Source organism: Diadema antillarum, unplaced genomic scaffold (assembly GCF_040938485.1).
Source record: "Diadema antillarum isolate AM-2024a unplaced genomic scaffold, OU_Dant_1.0 seq00003210_RagTag, whole genome shotgun sequence".
Taxonomy (NCBI): domain Eukaryota; kingdom Metazoa; phylum Echinodermata; class Echinoidea; order Diadematoida; family Diadematidae; genus Diadema; species Diadema antillarum.
The window spans coordinates 146,203-158,270 of NW_027273795.1; the positions used below are offsets into that span (position 1 = coordinate 146,203).

Consider the following 12,068-nt stretch of genomic DNA (forward strand, 5'->3'; position numbering starts at 1 on the left):
GATAACGAGAACGCGGGATACGTTTGATAAAAGTTCGTTCTGGAATCCTAGACCGCAGGTTACGTAGAAAGGCAGTAGGCCTACGGGAGTCCTGACAGAAGAAATAATACTATCTTTTCTAAGAGAATAAACTATTAGAACGTAAAGTCCAGCCCTACACTGCCCGCTCGCATAACATCGATCAACGCTTAAAAGATATCGATGTGCGCTCTTTGACCTAAAAAAATATTCTGCGCATGCGTTAATTCAATATGCAGAATGACTGATGCAGCAAACATTTCAGTTCTCATTTTAAAAAGTTGTTGTAATTGTCCTGAAGAGTGTATAACGTTTCATAAATAGACTTGGCGTAATTTTTTTAACGCTGGACTATAGCTGCATCTCGTTTTACAAAAGTTGTATGATTTTTCTTTTATTCGATAACTCTTTGATAGATTTCATGCATTCACAGCCAATAAGTCAATGAATAAGAGATATGTATTATATAGATAGGTTTAACACTTACAATCCAACTCCCATAAAATTCATCGCACTTGCACATGATGATAACAGTAATTTTTACCAGCATCAGCATCGGTCTTGGTTCTCGTTAAGAAATAACAAAACACCGAAGCTTGCGGTATGAAACGATGTAAAGTGAGAAGGAGAGGAGCAGCAATACAGGGGACAGTCGCCATTAGAAGAGCTTGACTTGGATAGCGACTTCAACTAATGGAAACAAAAAGAAAGGAGTGATTTTTATTTTACATTATTCTAAGGTATATTTGCTAAATACAAGGTTAAAATATTGAATTGGGCAGGTTAGTGTTTGGGTATGTTGTTCAGATAAAATAGGCATGTTATTTATATCAGACTTTGCGAATATATGCGTGCAAGTGTAATAGTGCTCGATACTGCAAACACTAAAATAAGCATGTATCATCCAAGGATTATTAAATGATTAGTTTATCTTTTTACTTTTTATAGTATTTCAAGGTGGTAACAGGGTCATATCTGCACAGTCTGCATATTGGGAAACGTGAGTCTGCATAGACCGATCGGAATTTTCCCGACAGATTGCGGATTGGGACACGCCAACACTGTATTATTGATTATAGGCCTACCGCACCCGTCAGTCTGCCCATGCCCCCGTTTTAATCTGTCGGCGCTGGCTTAAAATCTGGAAACTTTTCTGTAATTCGATTACTGCTGGATCATGACATGTACATTGTGTAGTGTGTGAAGAAATCATGATTTGGGTAGCATCTTTGGCCAAAACAAACTATCGAACTATTTTGGGGGGTATACACGTTACTGTAGATAATTATAGGGATCCTTTAGTTTGATGATATGCAATATCCATCACTTCTTTTATCCTTTGTTGTGTAGCACTTTCAGAATGTAGATCAATACTTATGCGCTCTGATGGATGGTACACTCAGCAAGCGGGGAAAGCTCGGGCAGATTACATGCATTGATTTCCGCTAATTAAACGCACTGCTTCGTGAAAGTGTGGCGACATTTCGCTTACAACATAGAGAACCATTACATAGACCCCTATTAGCCAGACCTTCACTTCCGTCCAATGATATTTGTTTGGGTGTGTCTGCCGCGAAGTATCAGCGCGCTCCACCCTTTCATAACACACCCTCAACTTAGATGACTAATAGCAATTTGGAAAAGCCTAACTGTTACCTTATTCTTCGTATGAGGCATTTTGCCCTCTTATTCAATATGCATCAAAGAGGTCACAGTGATAACAATTCACAGTAATTTTTTTTTCAACTTCTGGGAGAGAGACTATCCACATCAAGATACCCCCCCCCCCCCCCCCTTGGCGGAGGTAATAATGCCCATCTGCACAACCGTTCCTGTCTTTGCCAAATGAATTCGTTATGGGGGAAAATATATCTTATTATCCTGATCGATATCAGAACTAACCACACTCTGTTTATGCTAATTTATATGATTAGACGTTACATAATGCTTTACGCGCGCAGCTCACCAAAGCAATATCGGAGTTTCTCGGTTGCGCATGCGCACAAGCAAACACTCCCGACTCTTTCCTGTGGAACTTGAGAAAAGGGGTTGCTCCAAAGAAAATTTGTGAAATCTCTCTCGATACTATGCCTTTTGCGGGAAAAACCAGTGAATCCCGTTCTTGATTTGTATCCAATTCTTGTGATTTTCTGTTGTTTTCGAAGGTGACTAAGTTCACTTAATCCTCATTGAAAGACGCACGTTTTGCACCATCAGAAATCTACTTTTCGTCAATGCGATGGGAACCCCTGAGATCAACAAAATGCTGATGATACTATTTTTGGCGGTTACTGTCGCCGGTGAGTAGCCCAGTTTTAAACACATTTATTCCAAAATTATGGATCCGGTCATGATTTCGTTGTTTCGCCGTGTCAATCCACTTCGTATTTCATTGAGTGCGTACTGATAGCTGTAAGAAAACATTCACAATTTCACAATATCGTAGAAACAACATTACTCTTAGATCCCTGCTTGAAGTATGGAGTTTTTAGTTCTGATTATGCACCGAAGCGTTCAGTTAATTCTATTTTTGGCCAGTGAAAATGTCACAAATGATCTGTGATCTCTGGGTTGGAGAAGAAACAGCTGTATGAGTAGCAATCTACTGTAGCAGTCTATGGAATCCACAATAGTGGGTGTTGATGTACAGCAATAGTTATATAGTCAAGTATGTACTTAGTGGTGCCGTATAGGAGAGGAAAGGGATATTGATGCTAGTAAGACAGATAATGCATCACTCAGTGTAATAAATACGGTGATGGAAGTACCACTGAATTGAATAATAGTAATACATGTTATACGATTAATCTGACTGACACCAGTACAAACACACTCCAGGTGCTCCAGTTACATGAGTATGGTAATAGTACATTGCGTTATGTGAAAGAACACTAAAAGATTTCCATTCCACTGTAATGTACCAATTCATCTAACATTATAAGATACACACATAAAACAACACCTATACACTGCCAACCTGGCAATCCTCACTATCGTAATAATTTTCGTTTTTCATTATGAACATCACCTCAGACATTATCATTATTTCACCCATATTATCAGATTAATTATTTTGTTCATTCGAATTCTCATTTGATTGATACAGCACTCTTTTTTTTTAAAGCAAAGCAAAACAACCGGTATCTCATACCTCCAAAAGAAAAACGCCAAAATACATACAATAGGCCAGTTTGTAGATTGATAGACAATCCATACGCCATCATCATCATCATCATTGCCAGGCTAACCGTAATAATGGTCACTTGATGAGTGTGGTCTTTTTTTTCAGGCGTGTCCGGCCAAAGCTCCGATACCTACCGCCTTATCACATCTCTGATGTCGAACTACTCGAAGGATATCCGGCCCGTCGTGCGATCGTCACAGTCCATCATCGTCCGGTACGGCGTGGCCATTCAGCAGATCATCGACTTGGTCAGTAACTGCATAACATAACTCTCAAATATAAGCCGAATTATTCAAAAAATATATATACATGTATATAAAGACCAATATTCAAAAGAGTGTCTATGCACTGTATATATTGGTGGTTAGTTCTAAATCTATATGATTGTGTCCTCCATTCTGTAAGGCTCGGTTAGTGATAAAAGCAATGAGATATATAATAATCAATGTAAAGGTCATTGTTGCAAAGCGTTTTATCTCTGCCATACACAGTCAAAGCTTACAAAATCTTCGTCTCAACTTCGGGGATGTATTATAATTATTATGACAACTGTATGTTTTAAACCTTGTGACATTGTGTGTGAATTATCGGATCTTTAAAAGGGTTGGTAAGCGATGTATTACAGGCAAAGAAGGAAATGAAAGAAAAAAAAAAGAAAAAGAAGAAGAAGAGACCTATATCCCCTAATCCAACGCCTGACATCAATAAAGATTTAGACTCCGTTTTGGGAAAATTAATCCCAGATTCCCAAATAAATCACCCCTGAACTTTTAAGCCGATCGATTTGAGTTTTTCATCCATACATTTTTCTTCCCTTCCAGGACGAAGTCAACCAGATAATAACAACCAACGTTTGGCTTCGACAGGTAAGAGTTCAGAATCATGACAAAAGTTGTAGGTTCTAACAGAAAAAAAAAAGAAAACAAATCAAGTCTTCAGTCTATCTCTATATAGAAGCGTTGAAAATGAGGGAAATTTGATGATGTATATATTGTGTGTACTTTATTTATTGATATAATAATTTGCTGACTCTCTCACCGTTGTTGCCATTTACCTTATCTCATATTCCTGACATGACGGAGGTCGCAGTGCATTTGACTAAGGACAATAAATTGTTTTACTGCACGGTTTTAGTTTCCTAAGCCTTTATCATAACAAATTTCCACCTTTATATAAGTGTTCATCATCATCTCTTTAATTGCTGTATCTATTTCTCTACATATATTCTTTATCAGTCTCTATCTATCTATACACGGTAAACACGGCTCAGTGAATAGTGGCTGCAGGTTATAACATTGTTTGATTAGTCTGAATTTGCACTTTTTTCACTTTAGAATAATTGCTGTTCATAATGATGACGTCTAGTTACATATTACATTTTGAGTTATCCATGTATTACAAGCCCCGATTTTACTGGACCACTCTTTTTCATAATTACTTTTCTGTTAACCTTTCAAAGTATGCATCGTCGTTTTTGATAAATTTACATTATTCCACATCTTTTTATATATGATATATGTGTTAGGTTATACTTTACTATCCCATTGCTTTTTTGTTCAAAATGTGTATTGTTCAAACAATATGATTATGTAATGCATGCTTTGTATTTTGTTAATTGAATATGTCTATAATCTATCTTCCTTTATCCCCTCTCTTCGCAGCACTGGTCTGACTGGAACTTGCGATGGGAACCCGGTGAATACGGCGGGATCCGCAAGCTCACCCTGCCCTCAACCGACATCTGGAAACCAGACATTATTCTCTACAATAAGTAAGGTCACGTGATGAGTGTGTGCAGGGATAGTTACGTAACAGCATTTCTGATTGTGGTTTCCCGCCATTCATAGTTTTATTACAAGATGACCGAATGATAATGATGATGAGATGGAGGCTGTCCAATATACTTGGAGACTGGGTTTTAACGTTTATTATTGTTATTGTTCATTTCCATCTGTGAAGATGGCTGGATAGCCCATATTCAGCTACACTAAGCTGGTCTTCCATGGGTCTAGTTGGATGTGAGGTGGGACCACTTCACCAGGTTAAACACCCTGCTCTTTGCGGTGAATGAATGAAGCGGGATCTTTTACGTGCATGAGTTGTGACTCTCTCACACACGGGACCTCTATTTTATATCCTATCCGAGTGTTTTGCCTCTTGGTAGAGGGGACGGTATGATTACACACAACATTGCTCAGTTCAGACTCGGGTTTGAAGCCGGGCCCTTAGGATCGTGAGGCAGACGCGCTACCGACTGAGCCAACTCACCGCCCTATTAAGGGTACTCTACAGAGAAAACGAAATATAACACAAATCAACCTGCACGATAATTATTCGGAAGGAATCTGATATGAAAAATTAGTCAAATTTACTTAGTCAAGTTGTGTTCAGGCGGGAATGCTGTTGCATTTGCAACAACGATAGAACCATTATTTATATAGCGTATATCACTTCAGTCTCTCAAGAACAAGAAATGACAAAATTTGTGCAGATTTATACCGAGCTCTCTTCTTAAGCAGGAAAACAAAAATCTTAAATAGATCAGATTTCAGAACTTACGTAAGTATATCCAACAAATCTGCACTTTCATTGTAGTGAAGTGTAGTCGAATTCATCAATAGTTTTGTAGATGCAACTTGGAATGAACGTAACCCATAGATTTTGATCTAATCTGTGGAGAAACTAAAAGTGACTTGATTCTTATACCTCTTAAACCTCTGCTATAGGCTTGTAGTCATGAATAAAATCTTATAGGCAGACTGGGACAGAACCGTTCAAGCGTTTGGATGAGATGTAATTTCTTTTTAGTTGTTTTAGCGCTTGAGTTCTGCTATTTTTTAAGCCTATTGTTTTCTTTTGTCATCACTATCATTCATCTGTTAATACATTCATTTGTATTGTTTTGTCATGGTTTGTTTTTTGCTAGTGCTGACGACACATTCGAAGGCATAATGAAGACGAATGCAGAAATTTCATACGACGGCAGCGTGACGTGGAACGCGCCGGCCATTTTCAAGAGCTCCTGCAAGATCGCCATCAACTACTTCCCATTCGATGTGCAGCGATGCACGCTTCAGTTCGGCTCGTGGGCCTACACCACGCAGCACCTAAACCTCATGAATCGGTCGGCAGCGGGGGATCGCAGCAACTTCATCATCAACGGCGAGTGGCGGCTGGAGGCGTTTCCGGTTATCCGAACGCTCTACCAATACGCCTGCTGCCAGTACCCGTTCTCTATCCTCGATTTCGTCATCACTATCCGACGCAGGTTAGTCCTACTCAGTCGCATTACTAGTCTAGCTCTGGACCCTTTTCGTCGATTTTTTTTTTTCGCTGATTATACGCATCAAGCCGAGTGAGCTCTGGGCGCGATCCCGAGAACTGCGCGACAGAGGAAAAAGGCCTTTTTTCTCGGTCGCGCAGTTCTCGGGATCGCGCCATCACTCGGCCCAACGCGTATAGTAGGCGAAAAAAGAATCGATAAAAAGGGTCCAGAACTAGACTATCGCATTACCCGATGGCGCCCTTTTGATACCTCGCCATATGCTGTCTAATGTACGATTCGATTGTGATTCGACGTGCTTTTAGTCTGTTTCTCTTTTTTTTGTGTGTACAGTTTAAAACTGACCAGTGAAAAGACGAGCTATCCGTATATTAAGAAGCTTTCAGGAAAAGAAAAATCCTCCAGATTGCAATGATCCCTTAACGGCATATTTCTTTTTCGCTCTCTCTTTCTTTAGTCACAAGTTTTTCAACAAAGAATGCAGTTGGCATTCATGCATCTGTTTATGATGTGCTTAGTGTTAACGAATATTTTGAAGACATTTTCTCGCAGCGCAATGATTAAAAAAAAGATACACCAAACAAAATTTAAAAAACGATATTTCAAGTTGGTAATTCGCCAAATCATTCGTTACAAGTTTTGCTAAACCCTATACTCGAGATATCGATAAAGAGAGATATTTGGGGCCAAGACAACTGTAAAATTATCGTGTCACCGTGGTTTCGGGTATACGAGGTCCCGCATGACGCATGCGCAAATCTTTACTCATATATCATCACATCGAGTTTAACTCAAAGAACATTAAAGATAGGCAATCCCTTTTGCATGCAATTTTTTTGAAAATTTGGTGAGAACATTTAGGTATTGAAGAAAACAATATTTGGAAACATCCTGTAAATTTTGAACTCAAGAGGGTCTTAATTTATTTAGTTAAATCGACCGTTAAGATTCGAATAATCATTTCGTACTACGAGAAAATTACAAATCTAAACTACTAGTCTAGTTTTACAGACCTGTGTGATGCACTTATGTAGTTCATGTAAGTGATATGTTGTTATTTGCCATAGATAATAAAGTGAAAGAAGCTAGTGAATTCTTCCTTTCTGACAGCTTTTGGCATGCATATCTTTTGATCGAAGTAATAGTATCATATTACAACCACAGGATTATTAGTATATGCAGCTGTGCCTCGTACACAGAATACGTTACGGTGAGCATTTGGTGCATTATTTGAATTTTAAGAGCTAACAACCTTCAATTATCACAGAAACGTTATAGCTTTACAATAGTCTTGTCATTCTGGTGGAATATATCATGTTCTGTGGTATTTGGGAAGGAATACAAAACGGATGGCCCATCTTTAATGTCTATACGTGTTGGAGGCAAAGTTAAGTATAAAAAAAATGCAATTATTCGTGCATAGTCTATCATAATAAGCCAGTTCGGAGTTGGCTCATGGGCACATTGGTCCGAATGACCTTTCTTTTTTCTCAGTCGGTTAAGGGGCTCTTCACTCGTTTTCAGAGCGACATAATGCATAAGCTTTACGCAACGATTTATGGTATTCATCAATCCTGCTTAAACAAAGAATGAACTCGCATAGACCAGATGGCCAGAACGATCCGTCAATTAACACTTAATTGGGAAAGCATCCATTCCATTATCTTACATTGAATGTAAGACCAACCTCGATCTATCGATATTGCCAAATAGCACTTTTGCTGTCAGGTGGATGTGCTGGCAAGCAGCATTTATAAGGATTACATGAATAATCATTATACATAATAATACATCACAGACGCTTATCCCAGTGACTTTAAAAACCAACGTGCCTGTTGGTCCGAATGGCCTTTTTCTGCTCATGCGCAGAGTGGAACTCCGAACTGGCTTATTATTAATGACCCTGAGATGTTGTCGATTCGCCATGATACCGTTGAATTTGAATATGTAGTACTTCGTTTTGCTTTACTTTTTTATTTTGAATATTGCGATCTAATGATTTTGATGGGATTTTTTTGTCAATTCATTATATCGCATTTACTCTTCTTATGAAAATAATATGAGAATCAATTCAATTCAATTCAATTCAATTCAATTTAGTTCAGTTTAAATCAATTTAAGTTTTGTCATTTCTTCTGTCTTCAGGAACTAGTACACTTAGTATTCTAATTTCCTTTGAATCTCTTCTCCTTCGTCTTCTCCATGTGGCAGATCTCTATTTTACGTACTGAACATGTTGGTTCCGTGTATCCTGGTGTCGGCTCTGACCCTGCTTAGCTTCTACCTCCCCGCCGACGCTGCGGAGAAGATCACCCTCTGTATCACCATCCTCCTCTCGCTCACTGTCTTCCTCCTGCTCGCTGCCGAGACCATGCCGCCGACCTCCGAAGTCGTTCCCCTCATATGTGAGTAACAATTATTATCCGGCACATGCCCTGGAAGAGGGTAAAGAGGGATAAATACTGTGGCCAGCAAAGTAGTCGAGTGCACCAGCTCATCACGAAACCGAATGAATGTTTTAAAAGAAATTAGATTTCATCAGAATTTTTATCAATTTTGGATTTTCTTCTCATTTATGTTGTGTCTACAATCTACCCATCATGTTTTATTTTCTAGTGTAAAGAAGTCTGATCGAAGACTTGTAAGTCTAATATAACCACCTACTAACCTTTTTTTTTTTGCAATTTTTGTAAGAAAATGTAAAGATAGATTATGTTAGAAAGTCTCATGTATACACACGGACACACAGGAGGATTGTCGAGACTAATGTCCATTGAGCATGAGAAGAAAAACAAAACAAAAAATAGTAAAGGAATGACTATTAACTTGAAAAAAAAATGAATCGAATCAGTAAATGCTCGTCGGCAACTACAGGGCTGACGACTTTAAGTCCCTCAGAAGGACTAGACGATAAGAATACACTGCCTTGCGTAGGAGTACAAATGGAGCCCACAGGAGGTGGGCTCCGAGGTCTCATCCAATGAGACACATTGTTGTAACGAATAAAGACGGAGACAATGATATTGTTCAAAATCTCCCACGATAATGAATTTGATATATTCGTGCATTAAATAATATTCTTATAAGTGAAATGATATTGTGACATGTCCTAAAATGAAATACTCTCCATGCCTTCACAAGCATTAGTGAGTTAAGATGTAATGATTCTTTCTCTAATTGAAATTTGTCACATTTTAGATTATGACTTATAATTTTTCATGTTCAGTACACGAGATGTAGCCCAGTCTCAACTCTGCCGAAATATGCCTTTCATTATAATTTACTCCGTTTCCCATTCGATTCCTCGACAGCCAAGTACTACATAGCGACTGTCGTGTTGGTGTCCGTCTCCACACTTTTCACTGTCATCGTTCTCTACATCAACCACCGGGGGACCTACACGGGAAGGGCGCCCTCATGGTTGAGGCGTCTGACACTCCATTACTTGGCCAGGCTCATGTGGATGAAGGGATGTGACGATGATGAAGATAACCTGAAAGAGGTACCTTGAGGCCAGATAAAAAGTTGTTCAGGAACTTTTCATTTCACTGAAATAGCAAAATGGATAAACGTTAAATACGATAAACACGTGATGTAAATGCATGATAGATAAACAAAATATTATGATTATAATGATTAATTCAAGGACATGCTTAGAAATATATATTTGAATATGTCAATGGTTAATTTTTCTAGGCATATTAGATGAGTAACAATTCATGTATGCATCATGACATTGTCTAAATTTCATATAATTGCTGTTGTAAGCATAATGAAAACTTATTGCAGGAGCTGTCACATAAGGCACTGTGCATTTCGTATGTGTTTGAATGCCGGAATGATATGTTTCTATAATCGTGACATTGTTTACTTATACTCAATTATAAGGATTATGCTTTAAAACATTTTCATAACACACTCAAGAACCCAAGTGAGCCGAACTTACTCAAAAGCGTATTTTCAGTCCTACTAACATCGACTTTCGAGACCTTGTGGATTTTGTGATGCAAGGCTCACATTCTTTTTGTGTGTATATTGTTTTTTCTCTAAAGATCATAAACATAGGTGTATCGCCCAAATGCACATAAAACAGCAAAGATTAACAAATAGTACGCACGTTTATTGTCCTACAAATTTAAGTATTGGTTGACATATATACATATATATATATATATATATATATATATATTTTTTTTTTTTTTTTTTTTTTGTATAACACACTCTTCCATCCTGCACTCTTCTTATATACCGGTTCATTTTTATCCATTGAAGATTCCACGTATCAGCTTTGAGAATGCATCAGCTATGGATAAGGGCGTGTCCGACCAGGGGCGCTACAGCGGAGCGCCCCTAGAGCTCGATGTCGCAAACCTGGAGCGTGACGTTCTCCCCATCGACAACAATGACGTCTGCACTGACCGCCGCGGACGAATCCATTCCCTGGTGAACGAGATCGCCGACAACCTCCAGGAAATCACCGAGCGGTCCGAAGCCGAGGTCTTGGACGAGGCAATCAAGGAGGAGTGGGTTCGAATCGCCTTCGTGGTCGATCGCCTCTTCATGTGGATTTTCGGCCTGACTACCGTCTTGGCTACCTGCAGTATTCTGTTCCAAGTGGATGAATAGCTATACCACCACAGAACGGTCTAATCGACTACCGGTAGCCGCTCTGGTGTTTATAGTAACAATGTTCTTCAAGACCGAGGGCCCCGCCGCTATTATCAGCCGAACATTGTCAATATTAACTCTTTCATGCCAGACAGATTGCTGCTCTATGGGGTTTGTGTGTGTTAAATAGAGTAAATTTGTTACTTTGGCAAAGCTTAGAGCTGATACCCATCTAAGTAAAGAGGTAGAGCGGGACATTGTGTTCTTAAACATCGCAGTGTTTGAACGAGGAACAATAAACTGGGTACAGGTGGATGCATCTGATAAATGCTTTCGCACCCACTGGCGCTGTATATGTGATCATAATTTAAAAATAATTTGCTGACTAAGAGAAAGCGTTTTTTACGAACGATTTTTTCGGTCTTAGATAAACCTATCCAAGCTGGTGGATTGGGGAAAATGAATCAGGTTAGGCATTAGGAATTGGCGCAGCACCATTTTTTTTTCTAGGAAATTTGAGGATTTAAAACATGGCATTGTCTTTTTTCATGACTTGTACAGCATTACTTTGTTTTTTTACCAACACGCGTACAGGAAACCGTCAAATACTCTTGGCAGGAAATTCTCTGATTTTTGTCATCATGTGACGATGTTAGCTGCTCATAAGCAATGTATAAAACAGGAGCAAAATAATTTGTATTATTCGTTTCTATGCTGTCTTCTATAAACATGATAAAAATGTTTTGCAAAGGAATACGCCAAAACAGGCACTATCAGGAGCAGTACTTACAACAACTTTCATTTTTATGTCAGAGATGGGCACAATATGATAATCAAATGGAGGGGCAAGGAATATTGTATGTATGCGAGGCATTTTTTACCTGCCAGCAAATCTCAACTAGGTGAAAAAAAATTCTTTGTCTTATTGTCTCTGTGTATAAATTGTATTTTAACTTATAATGATAATGTACATAA

The 12,068-nt window shown here is 38.7% G+C and overlaps 1 protein-coding gene across 1 annotated transcript; it reads left to right on the top strand.

Annotated features, from left to right (window-relative positions):
• Window positions 1–542: 542 nt before the first annotated feature.
• LOC139715238 (neuronal acetylcholine receptor subunit alpha-3-like) lies at window positions 543–11,111 on the top strand. Its single transcript, XM_071626823.1, has 8 exons — window positions 543–582; window positions 3,308–3,450; window positions 4,024–4,068; window positions 4,864–4,973; window positions 6,129–6,470; window positions 8,697–8,890; window positions 9,797–9,987; window positions 10,758–11,111. Exons 1-8 carry the CDS (start codon window positions 543–545, stop codon window positions 11,109–11,111), a joined length of 1,419 nt encoding a protein of 472 aa, XP_071482924.1.
• The last annotated feature ends 957 nt before the right edge of the window (window positions 11,112–12,068 follow it).

Coding starts and splice junctions, on each gene's coding strand:
- LOC139715238 (XM_071626823.1), top strand. CDS start 543: ATGATAACAGTAATTTTTACCAGCATCAGCATCGGTCTTG. Junction 583..3,307: donor CAGCATCAGCATCGGTCTTG/GTTCTCGTTAAG, acceptor CTTTTTTTTCAG/GCGTGTCCGGCCAAAGCTCC. Junction 6,471..8,696: donor GTCATCACTATCCGACGCAG/GTTAGTCCTACT, acceptor TCCATGTGGCAG/ATCTCTATTTTACGTACTGA.